Source organism: Scyliorhinus torazame, chromosome 14 (assembly GCF_047496885.1).
Source record: "Scyliorhinus torazame isolate Kashiwa2021f chromosome 14, sScyTor2.1, whole genome shotgun sequence".
In the NCBI taxonomy this organism is placed as follows: domain Eukaryota; kingdom Metazoa; phylum Chordata; class Chondrichthyes; order Carcharhiniformes; family Scyliorhinidae; genus Scyliorhinus; species Scyliorhinus torazame.
This window is the reverse complement of record NC_092720.1, coordinates 212,016,222-212,037,486: the sequence shown is the minus strand read 5'-3', so window position 1 is coordinate 212,037,486 and position 21,265 is coordinate 212,016,222. Positions and strand designations below refer to the sequence as shown.

The 21,265-nt window shown below is 53.5% G+C and overlaps 1 protein-coding gene across 7 annotated transcripts in view; it reads left to right on the top strand.

The window, feature by feature from the left end:
• Positions 1–20,444, top strand: part of LOC140390470 (tenascin-X-like) — a 321,608-nt gene extending 301,164 nt beyond the window's left edge. For all 7 annotated transcript variants that reach the window (XM_072475624.1, XM_072475623.1, XM_072475622.1 and 4 more), the window contains 4 exons: positions 99–195; positions 4,911–5,072; positions 8,173–8,336; positions 19,854–20,444. In XM_072475624.1, coding sequence (XP_072331725.1) covers positions 99–195; positions 4,911–5,072; positions 8,173–8,336; positions 19,854–19,958 — 528 coding nt within the window. In that variant the 3' untranslated portion in view covers positions 19,959–20,444. The remainder of the gene's footprint in view (positions 1–98; positions 196–4,910; positions 5,073–8,172; positions 8,337–19,853) is intronic.
• Positions 20,445–21,265: the final 821 nt, after the last annotated feature.

Genomic DNA, 21,265 nt, shown 5'->3' with positions numbered 1-21,265 from the left:
ACACTCAGCTTAGGATATTCCATCGGCTTGTCCTTCCAGCTCTGTGGACACAGGAGATCAGCTAATGGGAATGATAATCGTTTTCCTCTTTCCTCAAGGTTTTCCAGAGGAGAATGAATGGAAAAACCAACTTCATGAGGAACTGGAAGGCCTTCTCAACTGGGTTTGGGGCCCTGACTGGGGAACACTGGCTGGGTAAGGACTAGGTTCGGGAACGCTAGCTGGGGAACACTGGCTGGGGAACACTGGCTGGGTAAGGACTGGGTTTGGGGCCCTGACTGGGGAACACTGGTGGGTAAGGACTGGGTTTGGGGCCCTGACTGGGGAACACTGGCTGGGGAACACTGGCTGGGTAAGGACTGTGTTCGGGACCGCGAGCTGGGGAACGCCTGCTGGGGAACACTGGCTGGGTAAGGACTGGGTTCGGGAATGCTAGCTGGAGAACACTGGCTGGGGAACACTGGTTGGGTAAGGACTGTGTTCGGGAACGCGAGCTGGGGAACACTGGCTAGGTAAGGACTGGGTTGGGGAACGCGAGATAGAGAACACTGGCTGGGGAACACTGGCTGGGTAAGGATTGGGTTCGGGGCCCTGACTGGGGAACACTGGCTGGGTAAGGATTGGGTTCGGGGCCCTGATTGGGGAACACTGGCTGTGTAAGGATTGGGTTCGGGGCCCTGACTGGGGAACACTGGCTGGGTAAGGATTGGGTTTGGGGCCCTGACTGGGGAACACTGGCTGGGTAAGGACTGGGTTCGGGGCCCTGACTGGGGAACACTGGCTGGGTAAGGATTGGGTTTGGGGCCCTGACTGGGGAACACTGGCTGGGTAAGGACTGGGTTCGGGGCCCTGACTGGGGAACACTGGCTGGGGAACACTGGCTGGGTAAGGACTGTGTTTGGTGCCCTGACTGGGGAACACTGGCTGGGGAAGGATTGGGTTCGGGGCCCTGACTGGGGAACACTGGCTGGGGAACACTGGCTGGGTAAGGACTGTGTTTGGTGCCCTGACTGGGGAACACTGGCTGGGGAACACTGGCTGGGTAAGGATTGGGTTCGGGGCCCTGACTGGGGAACACTGGCTGGGGAACACTGGCTGGGTAAGGACTGGGTTCGGGGCCCTGACTGGGGAACACTGGCTGGGGAACACTGGCTGGGTAAGGACTGTGTTTGGTGCCCTGACTGGGGAACACTGGCTGGGTAAGGATTGGGTTCGAGGCCCTGACTGGGGAACACTGGCTGGGGAACACTGGCTGGGGAACACTGGCTGGGTAAGGACTGTGTTTGGTGCCCTGACTGGGGAACACTGGCTGGGTAAGGACTGTGTTTGGTGCCCTGACTGGGGAACACTGGCTGGGGAACACTGGCTGGGTAAGGATTGGGTTCGGGGCCCTGACTGGAGAACACTGGCTGGGGAACACTGGCTGGGTAAGGATTGGGTTCGGGGCCCTGACTGGGGAACACTGGCTGGGTAAGGACTGTGTTTGGTGCCCTGACTGGGGAACACTGGCTGGGTAAGGATTGGGTTCGGGGCCCTGACTGGGGAACACTGGCTGGGGAACACTGGCTGGGTAAGGATTGGGTTCGGGGCCCTGACTGGGGAACACTGGCTGGGGAACACTGGCTGGGTAAGGATTGGGTTCGGGGCCCTGACTGGAGAACACTGGCTGGGGAACACTGGCTGGGTAAGGACTGGGTTCGGGGCCCTGACTGGGGAACACTGGCTGCGGAACACTGGCTGGGTAAGAGCTGCGTTCGGGGAATACTGGCTGGGGTCTTTGAGGGAGTGGGGTGTTAGGCGGGGTGGGGGTGTTTTAGGGGGTGGGGGTGTTTGATGGAGTGGGGGTGTTTGAAGGATTGGGGGTGTTTTGAGGGATGAGGAGTTTGAAGGGGTGTTTTGAGAGGGTGGGGGTGTTTGAGGGGGTGGGGGATTGAGAGGGTGGTAGTGTTTGAGGGGGTAGTTGAGTTTGTGGGGGTGGGTGTTTTGAGGGGGTGGTTGTGTTTGGGGGAGTGGGAGTGTTTTGAGGGGGTGGGGGTGTTTGAGGGGGTGGGGGGTTTGAGGGGGTGGGGGGTGTTTTGAGGTGGGGGTGTTTTGAGGGGGTGGGGTGTTTTGAGGGGGTGGGGTGTTTTGAGGGGGTGGGGGTGTTTTGAGGGGGTGGGGGTGTCTTGAGGGGGTGGGGGTGTTTGAGGGGGTGGGGTGTTTTGTGGGGGTGTTTTGAGGGGGTGGGGGTGTTTTGAGGGGGTGGGGGTGTTTGAGGGGGTGGGGGGGGTTGAGGGGGTGGTTGTGTTTGAGGGAGTGGGGTGTTTGAGGGGGTGGGGGTGTTTGAGGGAGTGGGGTGTTTGAGGGAGTGGGGAATTTGAGGGGGTGGTAGTGTTTGAGGGAGTGGGGGTGTTTGAGGGGGTGGGGGTTTGAGGGGGTGGTTGTGTTTAAGGGAGTGGGGTGTTTGAGGGGGTGGGGGGGTTTGAGGGGGTGGGGGCGTTTGAGGGTGGTGGGGGGTTTGAGGGTGGTGGGGGGTTTGAGGGGGTGGGGGTCTTTGAAGGTGTGTTTGAGGGAGTGGGGGTGTTTTGAGGGGGTGGGGGGTTTGAGGGGGTGGGGGTGTTTGAGGGGGTGGGGGTGTTTGAGGGGGTGAGGGTGTTTGAGCAGGTGGGGATGTTTTGAGGGGGTGGGGATGTTTTGAGGGGGTGGGGGTGTTTTGAGGGGGTGGGGGAGTTTGAGGGGCTGGGGGTGTTTTGAGGGGGTGGGAGTGTTTGAGGGGGTGGGGTGTTTGAGGGGGTGGGGGTGTTTGAGGGGGTGGGGGTGTTTGAGGGGGCGGGGGTGTTTGAGGGAGTGGGGGTTTGAGGAGGTGGGGGTTTGAGGGGGTGGTTGTGTTTAAGGGAGTAGGGTGTTTGTGAGGGTGGGGGGGGGTTTAAGGGGGTGGGGGTTTGAGAGGGTGGGGGTGTTTGAGGGGGTGGTTGTGTTTGAGGGAGTGGGGTGTTTGAGGGGGTGGGGGTGTTTGAGGGGGTGGGGGTGTTTGAGGGGGCGGTTATGTTTGAGGGGGTGGGGGTGTTTTGAGGGGGTGGGCGGTTTGAGGGGATGGGGGAGTTTTAGGGGGTGGGGGTGTTTGAGGGGGTGGGGGGGTTTGAGGGGGCGGTTGTGTTTGAGGGAGTTGTGTGTTTGAGGGGGTGGGGGTGTTTGAGGGGGTGGGGGTGTTTGAGTGGGTGGGGGTGTTTGAGGGGGTGGGGGGTTTGAGGGGGCGGTTGTGTTTGAGGGGGTGGGGGTGTTTGATAGGGTGGGGGGTTTGAGGGGGCGGTTGTGTTTGAGGGGGTGGGGGTGTTTGAGGGGGTTTGAGTGTGTGGGCGGTTTGAGGGGGTGGGGGAGTTTTAGGGCGTGGGGGGGTTTGAGGGGGTGGGGGGTTTGAGGGGGTGGGGGGTTTGAGGGGGCGGGGGTGTTTGAGGGGGCGGGGGGTTTGAGGGGGTGGGGGGTTTGAGGGGGTGGGGGTGTTTGAGGGGGTGGGGGGTTTGAGGTGGTGGGGAAGTTTTAGGGCGTGGGGGGGTTGAGGGGGTGGGGTGTTTGAGGGGGTGGGGGTGTTTGAGGGGGTTGGGGGTTTGAGGGGGTGGGGGTGTTTGAGGGGGTGGGGGTGTTTGAGGGGGTGGGGGGGTTTGAGGGGGTGGGGGGTTTGAGGGGGTGGGGGAGTTTTAGGGCGTGGGGGGGTTTGAGGGGTGGGGGTGTTTGAGGGGGTGGGGGTGTTTTGAGGGGGTGGGGGTGTTTGAGGTGGTGGGGGTGTTTGAGGGGGTGGGGGTGTTTGAGGGGGTGGGGGTGTTTGAGGGGGCGGTTGTGTTTGAGGGGGCGGTTGTGTTTGAGGGGGCGGTTGTGTTTGAGGGGGCGGGGGGGTTTGAGGGGGTGGGGGGGGGTTTGAGGGGGTGGGGGTGTTTGAGGGGGCGGTTGTGTTTGAGGGGGCGGTTGTGTTTGAGGGGGCGGTTGTGTTTGAGGGGGCGGGGGGGTTTGAGGGGGTGGGGGGGTTTGAGGGGGTGGGGGGTTTGAGGGGGTGGGGGGTTTGAGGGGGTGGGGATGTTTTGAGGGGGTCGGGGTGTTTGAGGGGGTGGGGGTGTTTGAGGGGGCGGTTGTGTTTGAGGGGGTGGGGGTTTGAGGGGGTGGGGGGTTTGAGGGGGTGGGGGTGTTTGAGGGGGTGGGGGGTTTGAGGGGGTGGGGGTGTTTTGAGGGGGTGGGGGTGATTGAGGGGGTGGGGGTGTTTGAGGGGGTGGGGGTGTTTGAGGGGGTGGGGGTTTTTGAGGGGGTGGTTGTGTTTGAGGGGGCGGTTGTGTTTGAGGGGGCGTTTGTGTTTGAGGGGGTGGGGGGTTTGAGGGGGTGGGGGTGTTTGAGGGGGTGGTTGTGTTTGAGGGGGTGGGGGTGTTTGAGGGGGTGGGGTATTTGAGGGGGTGGGGGGTTTGAGGGGGTGGGGGTGTTTTGAGGGGGTGGGGGTGTTTGAGGGGGTGGGGGTGTTTGAGGGGGTGGGGGTGTTTGAGGGGGCGGTTGTGTTTGAGGGGGCGGTTGTGTTTGAGGGGGTGGGGGTGTTTTGAGGGGGTGGGGGTGTTTGAGGGGGTGGGGTGTTTGAGGGGGTGGGGGTGTTTTGAGGGGGTGGGGTTGTTTGAGGGGGTGGGGGGGTTTTGAGGGGGCGGTTGTGTTTGAGGGGGTGGGGGTGTTTGAGGGGGTGGGGGTGTTTTGAGGGGGTGGAGGTGTTTGAGGGGGCGGTTGTGTTTGAGGGGGCGGTTGTGTTTGAGGGGGCGGATGTGTTTGAGGGGCTGGGGGGTTTGTGCTCCAAGCACAGCGATTGGCCGCCGGTCTTTCCTTCTCCCGTGGTTTTGGGTTATTGGGAATATTGGGATTCAGTCCATTGAACCCTCTGGCTAATCCTGGTTTATCCTACACTGTAGGTCTGCAGTACCTCCACCAGATGACATCGCAGCAACGTTACGAACTGCGAGTGGATCTGAGGAATGGGAATGAATCAGCTTACGCTGTCTATGATAACTTCATGGTGGAGAGCCCTGCCAAGAGATACAGGCTGACAGTGGGAGGATATCATGGAAATGCCGGTGAGCGACCTTCGAGACACTCCAGGTTAAACATTCCCAGCCTTGCCAACTCGCTATCCAGTTTAACTCCATACTCTGCAACCTGTGGCAGACCGGGACAGGACTCCCCCTCCCCCTGCTCGGAGCCTGAGCCTGTCACAGAACCACTGGCAGGTCATTAGGACACTCTGAGAGATCACAGGAAGGTCTGTAAACTAACTCGCTCGTACCACACTCATTATCCAACTATCATGAAATAAATCACTCCCTAGAATGTGTGTCATTAAACAGCCCCTGTTAATAGACTATTCAATCATATTCTCTACATACCCTGCCAGTGGTTACCATTCCCTATCTAACCTTTCCTGTCTGCCAATCTCCACGCAACTTCACCTGTGTGAGGCTGGAATTGTGACAGTCTCCATGTGACAGAGTCCGGCTGGCAGTGTCTGTCCCGTGGCATCCATGTGACAGAGCTCGTGTGTAATTTTCCATGTACCATTGCCTGAGAGACAGTGTAAGTCTGGCAGTATCCCTGTATAATTATCCGTCTGTCATTACCCATCTGACAGTGTCCGTGTGACAGTGCATCTGATTGTGTCCGTGTGACAGTGCCCGTGTGACAGTGCCCGTGTGACAGTGCCCGTGTGACAGTGCCCGTGTGATGGTGCCCGTGTGACAGTGCCTGTGTGACGGTGTCCGTGTGACAGTGCATCTGATTGTGTACGTGTCACAGTGCCCATGTGACAGTGTCTGTGTGACAGTGTCCGTGTGACAGTGCATCTGATTGTGTACGTGTGACAGTGCCCATGTGACCGTGTCCGTGTGACAGTGCCCGTGTGAGTGTCTATGTGACAGTGCCCATGTGACAGTGTCCGTGTGACAGTGCATCTGACTGTGTACGTGTCACAGTGTCCGTGTGACAGTGCCCATGTGACAGTGCCCATGTGACAGTGTCTGTGTGACAGTGCCCATGTGACAGTGCCCATGTGACATTGCCCGTGTGACATTGCCCGTGTGACGGTGCCCGTGTGACGGTGTCCGTGTGACAGTGTCCGTGTGACGGTGCCCATGTGACAGTGTCTATGTGACAGTGCATCTGATTGTGTACGTGTCACAGTGTCCATGTGACAGTGCCCGGGTGACGGTGTCTATGTGACAGTGTCCATGTGACAGTGCCCTTGTGACGGTGTCCGTGTGGCGGTGTCGGTGCGGCGGTGTCCATGTGACAGTGTCCATGTGACAGTGCCCGTGTGACAGTGCCCGTGTGACAGTGCCTATGTGACAGTGCCTATGTGACAGTGTCTATGTGGCAATGTGCCCATGTGATGGTGTCCATGTGACAGTGCCCATGTGACAGTGCCCGTGTGACAGTGCCCGTGTGACAGTGCCCGTGTGACAGTGTCCATGTGACAGTGCCCGTGTGACAGTGTCCATGTGACAGTGTCCATGTGACAGTGCCCGTGTGACAGTGCCCGTGTGATGGTGCCCATGTGACGGTGCCCGTGTGACGGTGTCCGTGTGACAGTTTCCATGTGACAGTGTCCGTGTGACGGTGCCCAAGTGACAGTGTCCGTGTGACAGTGCATCTGATTGTGTCCGTGTGACAGTGCCCGTGTGACAGTGCCCGTGTGACAGTGCCCGTGTGATGGTGCCCGTGTGACAGTGCCTGTGTGACGGTGTCCGTGTGACAGTGCATCTGATTGTGTACGTGTCACAGTGCCCATGTGACAGTGTCCGTGTGACAGTGCATCTGATTGTGTACGTGTGACAGTGCCCATGTGACCGTGTCCGTGTGACAGTGCCCGTGTGAGTGTCTATGTGACAGTGCCCATGTGACAGTGTCCGTGTGACAGTGCATCTGACTGTGTACGTGTCACAGTGTCCATGTGACAGTGCCCATGTGACAGTGCCCATGTGACAGTGTCTGTGTGACAGTGCCCATGTGACATTGCCCGTGTGACATTGCCCGTGTGACGGTGCCCGTGTGACGGTGCCCGTGTGACGGTGTCCGTGTGACGGTGCCCATGTGACAGTGTCTATGTGACAGTGCATCTGATTGTGTACGTGTCACAGTGTCCATGTGACAGTGCCCGGGTGACGGTGTCTATGTGACAGTGTCCATGTGACAGTGTCCATGTGACAGTGCCCGTGTGACGGTGTCCGTGTGACGGTGTCCGTGTGACGGTGCCCATGTGACGGTGCCCGTGTGACAGTGCCCGTGTGACAGTGCCCGTGTGACAGTGTCCATGTGACGGTGCCCGTGTGACGATGCCCGTGTGACAGTGTCCATGTGACAGTGTCCATGTGACAGTGTCCGTGTGACAGTGTCCGTGTGACGGTGTCCGTGTGACGGTGTCCGTGTGACGGTGTCCGTGTGACGGTGCCCATGTGACAGTGCCCATGTGACAGTGCCTATGTGACGGTGCCCATGTGACGGTGTCTATGTGACGGTGCCCATGTGACGGTGTCCGTGTGACGGTGTCCGTGTGACGGTGTCCATGTGACGGTGCCCATGTGACGGTGCCCGTGTGACAGTGCCCGTGTGACGGTGTCCATGTGACAGTGTCCATGTGACTGTGTCCATGTGACATCTCTGTGTTTCACATCAAGTGACCATTAAAAGGTGCGTCTGTCTGATTCCGGAAAATTCCCAAACCAACTCGGCAGCAGCAAAGCCGAACATCTTCCCAACCATTGGACATGCCAGGTTGAATTGTCCGGATTCCTTAGTTTCCCCAGATGTGTCTCTGCGACAATCAGAGATTTTCTTCCCTCTCGCCTTCTGCCTGGTCAGCACAGCAAGGGTCCACTCTCCTCTCTGCTCGCAATTCTACCTGCAGCCTCTTGTTTCGCTGTGAAACCTCTTTCTGGCTGAAATCCCAGAGACTGAAAGTCTCACTACTGTCAGCCCAGCTGTCTTCGTGTTCAGGTGTGGGAACTTTATGCTTTGTGCAGCGTTTCTTGACTTAGCCCCATGGTGACCAGGTCACCCAGCCTGTTGTTAGGCAGATTTATACAAGCTCCTCCCAACCCCCATTAAATGAAGAGAGACGGTTTGACAATTCTATCGTAACAATCGCTTCCTCATGCCGATAACTGAAACATGTGTTTTCCACAGGGGACTCCCTATCCTATCACCATGGCAGTAACTTCACCACCTTGGATTCAGACAATGATGAGGCACTGACTAACTGTGCCGTATCCTACCGAGGAGGATGGTGGTACAAGAACTGTCACCGTGTCAATTTAAACGGAGAATATGGAAACCACCGAGACCATCAGGTACGACTCACTCACACACTATATCACTCACTCTGTCTCTCTCTCTCTCACTCATTCTCTCTATCACTCTCGCACTCAAACTCGCACTCAATCTCTCACTCAATCTCTCTCGATCACAATCACTTTCTCGCTCAATCTGTCTCTAGCACTCTCTCGCTCACACTCAATTTCTATCCTCCTCACTCACTAACTTACTCATTTACTGATGCAATCTCTCACTGTCACACAATCTCTCACTCTATTATTCATTCACTCACTCATTCACTCCCTCACTTGATCATGCTCAAACTCATTCAATTACTCTTACATTCTCACACTCACTTTCTCTCACTCTCTACTCTCATTCCCACTCACTCTCTCCCACTCACTCACCCATTCTCACACTCACTCTCTCACTCACTCACCCATTCTAACACTCACTCTCTCCCACTCACTCACCCATTCTAACACTCACTCTCTCCCACTCACTCACCCATTCTAACACTCACTGTCCCACTCACTCACCCATTCTAACACTCACTGTCCCACTCACTCACCCATTCTCACACTCACTGTCTCACTCACTCACCCATTCTAACACTCACTGTCCCACTCACTCACCCATTCTAACACTCACTCTCTCACTCACTCACCCATTCTAACACTCACTCTCTCACTCACCCATTCTAACACTCACTGTCCCACTCACTCACCCATTCTAACACTCACTGTCCCACTCACTCACCCATTCTAACACTCACTGTCCCACTCACTCACCCATTCTAACACTCACTGTCCCACTCACTCACCCATTCTAACACTCAGTCTCTCCCACTCACTCACCCATTCTAACACTCACTCTCTCCCACTCACTCACCCATTCTAACACTCACTGTCCCACTCACTCACCCATTCTAACACTCACTCTCTCCCTCACTCACCCATTCTAACACTCACTGTCCCACTCACTCACCCATTCTAACACTCACTCTCTCACACTCACCCATTCTAACACTCACTCTCTCCCACTCACTCACCCATTCTAACACTCACTCTCTCCCACTCACTCACCCATTCTAACACTCACTGTCCCACTCACTCACCCATTCTAACACTCACTGTCCCACTCACTCACCCATTCTAACACTCACTGTCCCACTCACTCACCCATTCTAACACTCACTGTCCCACTCACTCACCCATTCTAACACTCACTCTCTCCCACTCACTCACCCATTCTAACACTCACTCTCCCACTCACTCACCCATTCTAACACTCACTCTCTCCCACTCACTCACCCATTCTAACACTCACTGTCCCACTCACTCACCCATTCTAACACTCACTCTCTCCCTCACTCACCCATTCTAACACTCACTCTCTCCCTCACTCACCCATTCTAACACTCACTCTCTCACTCACCCACCCATTCTAACACTCACTCTCTCACTCACTCACCCATTCTAACACTCACTGTCCCACTCACTCACCCATTCTAACACTCACTGTCCCACTCACTCACCCATTCTAACACTCACTGTCCCACTCACTCACCCATTCTAACACTCACTGTCCCACTCACTCACCCATTCTAACACTCACTGTCCCACTCACTCACCCATTCTAACACTCACTGTCCCACTCACTCACCCATTCTAACACTCACTCTCTCCCACTCACTCACCCATTCTAACACTCACTGTCCCACTCACTCACCCATTCTAACACTCACTGTCCCACTCACTCACCCATTCTAACACTCACTGTCCCACTCACTCACCCATTCTAACACTCACTCTCTCCCTCACTCACCCATTCTAACACTCACTGTCCCACTCACTCACCCATTCTAACACTCACTCACTCACCCATTCTAACACTCACTGTCCCACTCACTCACCCATTCTAACACTCACTCACTCACCCATTCTAACACTCGCTGTCCCACTCACTCACCCATTCTAACACTCACTCTCTCACACTCACCCATTCTAACACTCACTGTCCCACTCACTCACCCATTCTAACACTCACTCTCTCCCACTCACTCACCCATTCTAACACTCACTGTCCCACTCACTCACCCATTCTAACACTCACTGTCTCACTCACTCACCCATTCTAACACTCACTCTCTCCCACTCACTCACCCATTCTAACACTCACTCTCTCACTCTCCCATTCTAACACTCACTGTCCCACTCACTCACCCATTCTAACACTCACTCTCTCCCACTCACTCACTCATTCTAACACTCACTCTCTCCCACTCACTCACCCATTCTAACACTCACTCTCTCACACTCACCCATTCTAACACTCACTGTCCCACTCACTCACCCATTCTAACACTCACTCTCTCCCACTCACTCACCCATTCTAACACTCACTGTCCCACTCACTCTCCCATTCTAACACTCACTCTCTCCCACTCACTCACCCATTCTAACACTCACTCTCTCCCACTCACTCACCCATTCTAACACTCACTCTCTCACACTCACCCATTCTAACACTCACTGTCCCACTCACTCACCCATTCTAACACTCACTGTCCCACTCACTCACCCATTCTTACACTCACTGTCCCACTCACTCACCCATTCTAACACTCACTGTCCCACTCACTCACCCATTCTAACACTCACTGTCCCACTCGCTCACCCATTCTAACACTCACTCTCTCCCACTCACTCACCCATTCTAACACTCACTCTCTCACTCACTCACCCATTGTAACACTCACTCTCTCCCACTCACTCACCCATTCTAACACTCACTCTCTCCCACTCACTCACCCATTCTAACACTCACTGTCCCACTCACTCACCCATTCTAACACTCGCTGTCCCACTCACTCACCCATTCTAACACTCACTCTCACACTCACCCATTCTAACACTCACTGTCTCACTCACTCACCCATTCTAACACTCACTGTCCCACTCACTCACCCATTCTAACACTCACTCTCTCCCACTCACTCACCCATTCTAACACTCACTGTCCCACTCACTCACCCATTCTAACACTCACTGTCCCACTCACTCACCCATTCTAACACTCGCTGTCCCACTCACTCACCCATTCTAACACTCGCTGTCCCACTCACTCACCCATTCTAACACTCACTGTCCCACTCACTCACCCATTCTAACACTCACTCTCTCACTCACCCATTCTAACACTCACTGTCCCACTCACTCACCCATTCTAACACTCACTCTCTCCCACTCACTCACCCATTCTAACACTCACTGTCCCACTCACTCACCCATTCTAACACTCACTGTCCCACTCACTCACCCATTCTAACACTCACTCTCTCCCACTCACTCACCCATTCTAACACTCACTGTCCCACTCACTCACCCATTCTAACACTCACTCTCCCACTCACTCACCCATTCTAACACTCACTCTCTCCCACTCACTCACCCATTCTAACACTCACTGTCCCACTCACTCACCCATTCTAACACTCACTCTCTCCCACTCACTCACCCATTCTAACACTCACTGTCCCACTCACTCACCCATTCTAACACTCACTCACTCACTCACCCATTCTAACACTCGCTGTCCCACTCACTCACCCATTCTAACACTCACTCACTCACTCACCCATTCTAACACTCACTGTCCCACTCACTCACCCATTCTAACACTCACTCTCTCACTCACCCATTCTAACACTCACTGTCCCACTCACTCACCCATTCTAACACTCACTCTCTCCCACTCACTCACCCATTCTTACACTCACTCTCTCACTCACCCATTCTAACACTCACTGTCCCACTCACTCACCCATTCTAACACTCACTGTCCCACTCACTCACCCATTCTAACACTCACTCTCTCACTCACCCATTCTAACACTCACTCTCTCCCACTCACTCACCCATTCTAACACTCACTCTCTCACTCACCCATTCTAACACTCACTGTCCCACTCACTCACCCATTCTAACACTCACTCTCTCCCACTCACTCACCCATTCTAACACTCACTCTCTCACTCACCCATTCTAACACTCACTCACCCATTCTAACACTCACTCTCTCCCTCACTCACCCATTCTAACACTCACTGTCCCACTCACTCACCCATTCTAACACTCACTGTCCCACTCACTCACCCATTCTAACACTCACTGTCCCACTCACTCACCCATTCTAACACTCACTCTCTCACACTCACCCATTCTAACACTCACTCTCTCCCACTCACTCACCCATTCTAACACTCACTCTCTCCCACTCACTCACTCTCTCACTCACCCACCCATTCTAACACTCACTGTCCCACTCACTCACCCATTCTAACACTCACTGTCCCACTCACTCACCCATTCTAACACTCACTGTCCCACTCACTCACCCATTCTAACACTCACTCTCTCCCACTCACTCACCCATTCTAACACTCACTGTCCCACTCACTCACCCATTCTAACACTCACTCTCTCACTCACCCACCCATTCTAACACTCACTGTCCCACTCACTCACCCATTCTAACACTCACTGTCCCACTCACTCACCCATTCTAACACTCACTGTCCCACTCACTCACCCATTCTAACACTCACTGTCCCACTCACTCACCCATTCTAACACTCACTGTCCCACTCACTCACCCATTCTAACACTCACTCTCTCCCACTCGCTCACCCATTCCAACACTCACTGTCCCACTCACGCACCCATTCTAACACTCACTCTCTCCCACTCACTCACCCATTCTAACACTCACTGTCCCACTCGCTCACCCATTCTAACACTCACTCTCTCCCACTCGCTCACCCATTCTAACACTCACTGTCCCACTCACTCACCCATTCTAACACTCACTCTCTCCCACTCACTCACCCATTGTAACACTAACTCTCTCCCACTCACTCACCCATTGTAACACTAACTCTCTCCCACTCACTCACCCATTCTAACACTCACTGTCCCACTCACTCACCCATTCTAACACTCACTCTCTCCCACTCACTCACCCATTCTAACACTCACTCTCTCACTCTCCCATTCTAACACTCACTGTCCCACTCACTCACCCATTCTAACACTCACTGTCCCACTCACTCACCCATTCTAACACTCACTGTCCCACTCACTCACCCATTCTAACACTCACTGTCCCACTCACTCACCCATTCTAACACTCACTGTCCCACTCACTCACCCATTCTAACACTCACTCTCTCACTCACCCATTCTAACACTCACTCTCTCACTCACCCATTCTAACACTCACTCACCCATTCTAACACTCGCTCTCTCCCTCACTCACCCATTCTAACACTCACTGTCCCACTCACTCACCCATTCTAACACTCACTCTCTCCCACTCACTCACCCATTCTAACACTCACTCTCTCACTCACTCACCCATTCTAACACTCACTGTCCCACTCACTCACCCATTCTAACACTCACTCTCTCACTCACTCACCCATTCTAACACTCACTCTCTCACTCACTCACCCATTCTAACACTCACTCTCTCCCACTCACTCACCCATTCTAACACTCACTGTCCCACTCACTCACCCATTCTAACACTCACTCTCTCCCACTCACTCACCCATTCTAACACTCACTCTCTCCCACTCACTCACCCATTGTAACACTAACTCTCTCCCACTCACTCACCCATTGTAACACTAACTCTCTCCCACTCACTCACCCATTCTAACACTCACTGTCCCACTCACTCACCCATTCTAACACTCACTCTCTCCCACTCACTCACCCATTCTAACACTCACTCTCTCACTCTCCCATTCTAACACTCACTGTCCCACTCACTCACCCATTCTAACACTCACTCTCTCACTCACCCATTCTAACACTCACTCACCCATTCTAACACTCGCTCTCTCCCTCACTCACCCATTCTAACACTCACTGTCCCACTCACTCACCCATTCTAACACTCACTCTCTCCCACTCACTCACCCATTCTAACACTCACTCTCTCACTCACTCACCCATTCTAACACTCACTGTCCCACTCACTCACCCATTCTAACACTCACTCTCTCCCTCACTCACCCATTCTAACACTCACTGTCCCACTCACTCACCCATTCTAACACTCACTGTCCCACTCACTCACCCATTCTAACACTCACTGTCCCACTCACTCACCCATTCTAACACTCACTCTCTCCCACTCACTCACCCATTCTAACACTCACTCTCTCCCACTCACTCACCCATTCTAACACTCACTGTCCCACTCACTCACCCATTCTAACACTCAGTCTCACTCACTCACCCATTCTAACACTCACTGTCCCACTCACTCACCCATTCTAACACTCACTCTCTCCCACTCACTCACCCATTCTAACACTCACTCTCTCCCACTCACTCACCCATTCTAACACTCACTCTCTCACTCACCCACCCATTCTAACACTCACTGTCCCACTCGCTCACCCATTCTAACACTCACTCTCTCCCACTCACTCACCCATTCTAACACTCACTCTCTCCCACTCACTCACCCATTCTAACACTCACTGTCCCACTCACTCACCCATTCTAACACTCACTCTCTCCCACTCACTCACCCATTCTAACACTCACTCTCTCTCTCACTCACCCATTCTAACACTCAGTCTCACTCACTCACCCATTCTAACACTCACTGTCCCACTCACTCACCCATTCTAACACTCACTGTCCCACTCACTCACCCATTCTAACACTCACTCTCTCCCACTCACTCACCCATTCTAACACTCACTCTCTCCCACTCACTCACCCATTCTAACACTCACTCTCTCACTCACCCACCCATTCTAACACTCACTGTCCCACTCACTCACCCATTCTAACACTCAGTCTCACTCACTCACCCATTCTAACACTCACTGTCCCACTCACTCACCCATTCTAACACTCACTCTCTCCCACTCACTCACCCATTCTAACACTCACTCTCTCCCACTCACTCACCCATTCTAACACTCACTCTCTCACTCACCCACCCATTCTAACACTCACTGTCCCACTCACTCACCCATTCTAACACTCACTCTCTCCCACTCACTCACCCATTCTAACACTCACTCTCTCCCACTCACTCACCCATTCTAACACTCACTCTCTCACTCACCCACCCATTCTAACACTCACTCTCTCCCACTCGCTCACCCATTCTAACACTCACTCTCTCACTCACCCACCCATTCTAACACTCACTCTCTCACTCACCCATTCTAACACTCACTCTCTCCCACTCACTCACCCATTCTAACACTCACTGTCCCACTCACCCATTCTAACACTCACTCTCTCCCACTCACTCACCCATTCTAACACTCACTGTCCCACTCACTCACCCATTCTAACACTCACTGTCCCACTCACTCACCCATTCTAACACTCACTCTCTCACTCACCCATTCTAACACTCACTCTCTCCCACTCACTCACCCATTCTAACACTCACTGTCCCACTCACTCACCCATTCTAACACTCACTCTCTCACTCACCCATTCTAACACTCACTCTCTCCCACTCACTCACCCATTCTAACACTCACTCTCTCACTCACTCACCCATTCTAACACTCACTGTCCCACTCACTCACCCATTCTAACACTCACTGTCCCACTCACTCACCCATTCTAATACTCACTGTCCCACTCACTCACCCATTCTAACACTCACTGTCCCACTCACTCACCCATTCTAACACTCACTGTCCCACTCACTCACCCATTCTAACACTCACTGTCCCACTCACTCACCCATTCTAACACTCACTCTCTCCCACTCACTCACCCATTCTAACACTCACTGTCCCACTCACTCACCCATTCTAACACTCACTCTCTCCCACTCACTCTCCCATTCTAACACTCACTCTCTCCCACTCACTCACCCATTCTAACACTCACTCTCTCACTCACTCACCCATTCTAACACTCACTGTCCCACTCACTCACCCATTCTAACACTCACTGTCCCACTCACTCACCCATTCTAATACTCACTGTCCCACTCACTCACCCATTCTAACACTCACTCTCTCCCACTCACTCACCCATTCTAACACTCACTGTCCCACTCACTCACCCATTCTAACACTCACTGTCCCACTCACTCACCCATTCTAACACTCAGTCTCCCTCACTCACCCATTCTAACACTCACTGTCCCACTCACTCACCCATTCTAACACTCACTGTCCCACTCACTCACCCATTCTAACACTCACTGTCCCACTCACTCACCCATTCTAACACTCACTCTCTCCCACTCACTCACCCATTCTAACACTCACTGTCCCACTCACTCACCCATTCTAACACTCACTGTCCCACTCACTCACCCATTCTAACACTCACTGTCCCACTCACTCACCCATTCTAACACTCACTCTCTCCCTCACTCACCCATTCTAACACTCACTGTCCCACTCACTCACCCATTCTAACACTCACTCACTCACTCACCCATTCTAACACTCACTGTCCCACTCACTCACCCATTCTAACACTCGCTGTCTCACTCACTCACCCATTCTAACACTCACTCTCTCACTCACCCATTCTAACACTCACTCTCTCCCACTCACTCACCCATTCTAACACTCACTGTCCCACTCACTCACCCATTCTAACACTCACTCTCTCACTCACCCATTCTAACACTCACTCTCTCCCACTCACTCACCCATTCTAACACTCACTGTCCCACTCACTCACCCATTCTAACACTCACTCTCTCACTCACCCATTCTAACACTCACTCTCTCCCACTCACTCACCCATTCTAACACTCACTGTCCCACTCACTCACCCATTCTAACACTCACTGTCCCACTCACTCACCCATTCTAACACTCACTGTCCCACTCACTCACCCATTCTAACACTCGCTGTCCCACTCACTCACCCATTCTAACACTCAGTCTCACTCACTCACCCATTCTAACACTCACTGTCCCACTCACTCACCCATTCTAACACTCACTCTCTCCCACTCACTCACCCATTCTAACACTCACTGTCCCACTCACTCACCCATTCTAACACTCACTGTCTCACTCACTCACCCATTCTAACACTCACTCTCTCCCACTCACTCACCCATTCTAACACTCACTCTCTCCCACTCACTCACCCATTGTAACACTCACTGTCCCACTCACTCACCCATTCTAACACTCACTGTCCCACTCACTCACCCATTCTAACACTCAGTCTCTCCCACTCACTCACCCATTCTAACACTCACTGTCCCACTCACTCACCCATTCTAACACTCACTGTCCCACTCACTCACCCATTGTAACACTCACTCTCTCCCACTCACTCACCCATTGTAACACTAACTCTCTCCCACTCACTCACCCATTGTAACACTCACTCTCTCCCACTCACTCACCCATTGTAACACTCACTCTCTCCCACTCACTCACCCATTGTAACACTAACTCTCTCACTCAATCTCGCTCACATTCTAGCTCACTAATTTTTACTTTGTCTCAATCTCTCACTGTTACGCTTTTACTCATTCATTGACGCATTCACTTTCTCTCGATCTCTCTCCCACATGTTCACTCACACTCATTCACAGACCTCACGCTCCTGTTCACTCACTCACGCTCCTGTTCACTCACTCACGCTCCTGTTCACTCACTTACGCTCCTGTTCACCCACTCACGCTCCTGTTCACCCACTCACGCTCCTGTTCACTCACTCACACTTCTGTTCACTCACTCACACTCCTGTTCACACACTCACACTCCTGTTCACACACTCACGCTCCTGTTCACTCACTCACGCTCCTGTTCACTCACTCACGCTCCTGTTCACTCACTCACGCTCCTGTTCACACACTCACACTCCTGTTCACTCACTCACACTCCTGTTCACACACTCACACTCCTGTTCACTCACTCACACTCCTGTTCACTCACACTCCTGTTCACTCACTCACACTCCTGTTCACTCACACTCCTGTTCACTCACTCACACTCCTGTTCACACACTCACACTCCTGTTCACTCACTCACACTCCTGTTCACTCACTCACACTCCTGTTCACTCACTCACACTCCTGTTCACTCACTCACACTCCTGTTCACTCACTCACACTCCTGTTCACTCACACTCCTGTTCACTCACTCACACTCCTGTTCACTCACACTCCTGTTCACTCACACTCCTGTTCACTCACTCACACTCCTGTTCACTCACTCACACTCCTGTTCACTCACTCACACTCCTGTTCACTCACTCCACTCCTGTTCACTCACTCACACTCCTGTTCACTCACTCACACTCCTGTTCACTCACACTCCTGTTCACTCACACTCCTGTTCACTCACACTCCTGTTCACTCACACTCCTGTTCACTCACTCACACTCCTGTTCACTCACACTCCTGTTCACTCACTCACACTCCTGTTCACTCACTCACACTCCTGTTCACTCACTCACACTCCTGTTCACTCACTCACACTCCTGTTCACTCACACTCCTGTTCACTCACTCACACTCCTGTTCACTCACTCACACTCCTGTTCACACACTCACACTCCTGTTCACTCACACTCCTGTTCACTAACACTCCTGTTCACTCACTCACACTCCTGTTCACTCACTCACACTCCTGTTCACTCACTCACACTCCTGTCCACTCACACTCCTGTTCACTCACACTCCTGTTCACTCACTCACACTCCTGTTCACTCACTCACACTCCTGTTCACTCACTCACACTCCTGTTCACTCACACTCCTGTTCACTCACACTCCTGTTCACTCACACTCCTGTTCACTCACTCACACTCCTGTTCACACACTCACACTCCTGTTCACTCACTCACACTCCTGTTCACTCACTCACACTCCTGTTCACTCCACACTCCTGTTCACTCACTCACACTCCTGTTCACTCACTCACACTCCTGTTCACTCACACTCCTGTTCACTCACACTCCTGTTCACTCACTCACACTCCTGTTCACTCACTCACACTCCTGTTCACTCACTCACACTCCTGTTCACTCACTCACACTCCTGTTCACTCACTCACACTCCTGTTCACTCACACTCCTGTTCACTCACACTCCTGTTCACTCACTCACACTCCTGTTCACTCACACACACTCCTGTTCACTCACACTCCTGTTCATTCACACTCCTGTTCACTCACACTCCTGTTCACTCACTCACACTCCTGTTCACTCACTCACACTTGCCCACTCTCACCGACTCCTTCAATCACTGGCTCACTCGCTCACTCTCATTCTCTCGCTCTAGATCTCTAACTCGTTCCGTCACTCCCCACCCTCACTTGCTCTCTCACTCTCATTTACTCGCAAGCTCGCTCATGCACTCGCTCAATCTTACTCAGTCTCTTGTTGAGTTTCACTCACGCTCCCTCTCTCTCACTCAGCCTCTAACACGCTCATACACACTGGGCAGTTGTAGGATTCGATCCTGTTGACTCAGAACAGTCTGTTTGTCTTTCACTGATTGCCTTTCCTCTGCCTAGGGTGTGAACTGGTACGGATGGAAGGGATTCGAGTTCTCCATACCCTTCACTGAGATGAAGATGAGACCTTATAAATTTGCCCAGAGGGCCGCCAGGAAGGCGTGAGGTCAAAGGGGCACCTCCAAGGGAAACGTCTGAAGCTCGCAGCTAATTCTTCCGCCTGGACTTTCCAATCTTACCGCGGTTACCATCAAGCCTGCATTTTATTTTGCCTGTGTGTCCGTTCTGCCGGGACCAGGGCCCGTTGACCCCCACCTTCCAGACTGGCGTGTGGCCTCTCACTTGCCAGTCCGGCTCGGGCATCGTGCGGCTTGAACCTGATTCACCCAAAAAGCTGATAGAATTACGCAAATGTTGAAGAAGGAATGGGAAGGACCTCCAAAACTCCAGGGCTGTAGATGGCGCTGTTTTCCGGTCACCAGCCTCTTGTATTTCTGCTGCTTTCTAGTATAGGAGTGCTAAGGTCAATGTCTAATATCAGAAACTCCCCCCATTGCATTTTAAGAGATTTAACTTGATGAGTTTTGTTTGACATTATGTGTGTGCGTTTTTTCCTGTAATTTTAAAATACATTTGGTGTGCCTTTTCTAATCCCTGTTGTGTCCTGTTCATCTGCCTTGCTGCCCATTGAGACTGGAGGGGCTTTGGGGCTGGGCTGGCTGGGGGGGGGGGGGGGGGGGGGGGGGTTGGCGGGGGGGGGGGGGAGGAAGGGTGTCCACTGATTCTCCACGGTCGTTGAACTCAGGAGTGGAATATCAAAATCACAAGAAATAGGATCAGAAGTTAATCATTCAGCCCCTCATGATCATGCAGCTGACCTGTTTATGGCTTTGACCGATCGCTCCTGTTTGGCATCACATCCCACCCAACAACCCTCATAAATCTGTCAAACACACCTGAATATATTCAGCAATCCGGCCCCCGCTGCTCTCCAAGGGAGAGAATTCCAAACCCTTGACAACGCTCGAAGAGAGAAATTCTCCAGGCGCTGGTACACAAAATGGGCGGGGCCGGGGCTTCCTGGCCCAACGAGACTGCGGCATCCCGTAGGCCAATCCACCGTAAGACAAAGGCGAAGGCCGGGATTCGCTGCTCCCCCGGCCGTGTGTTTCTTGGCCGTTCGTTGGCGGCCGGGTTCTCTGTTCCCGCTGCGCGTCAATGGGGTTTCCTATCGAAGCTGGGAAACCCGTGGGCGGGGGTATTAAATTCCCAATGGCTGCAGAACTCCGGCCTAATCTTCTTCATCCCTTAAACCTGAGGGTCTTTGAGAGGGTGCGCGGCAGGCGGAGGTGGGGGGGGGGGTGTGGGGTTGGGGGGGGGTGTGGGGTTGGGGGGGGGTGTGTGGGGGGGGGGGGGGTGGGGTTGGGAGGGGGGGGGTTGGGGGGGTGGGGTTGGGGGGGGGGGTTGGGGGG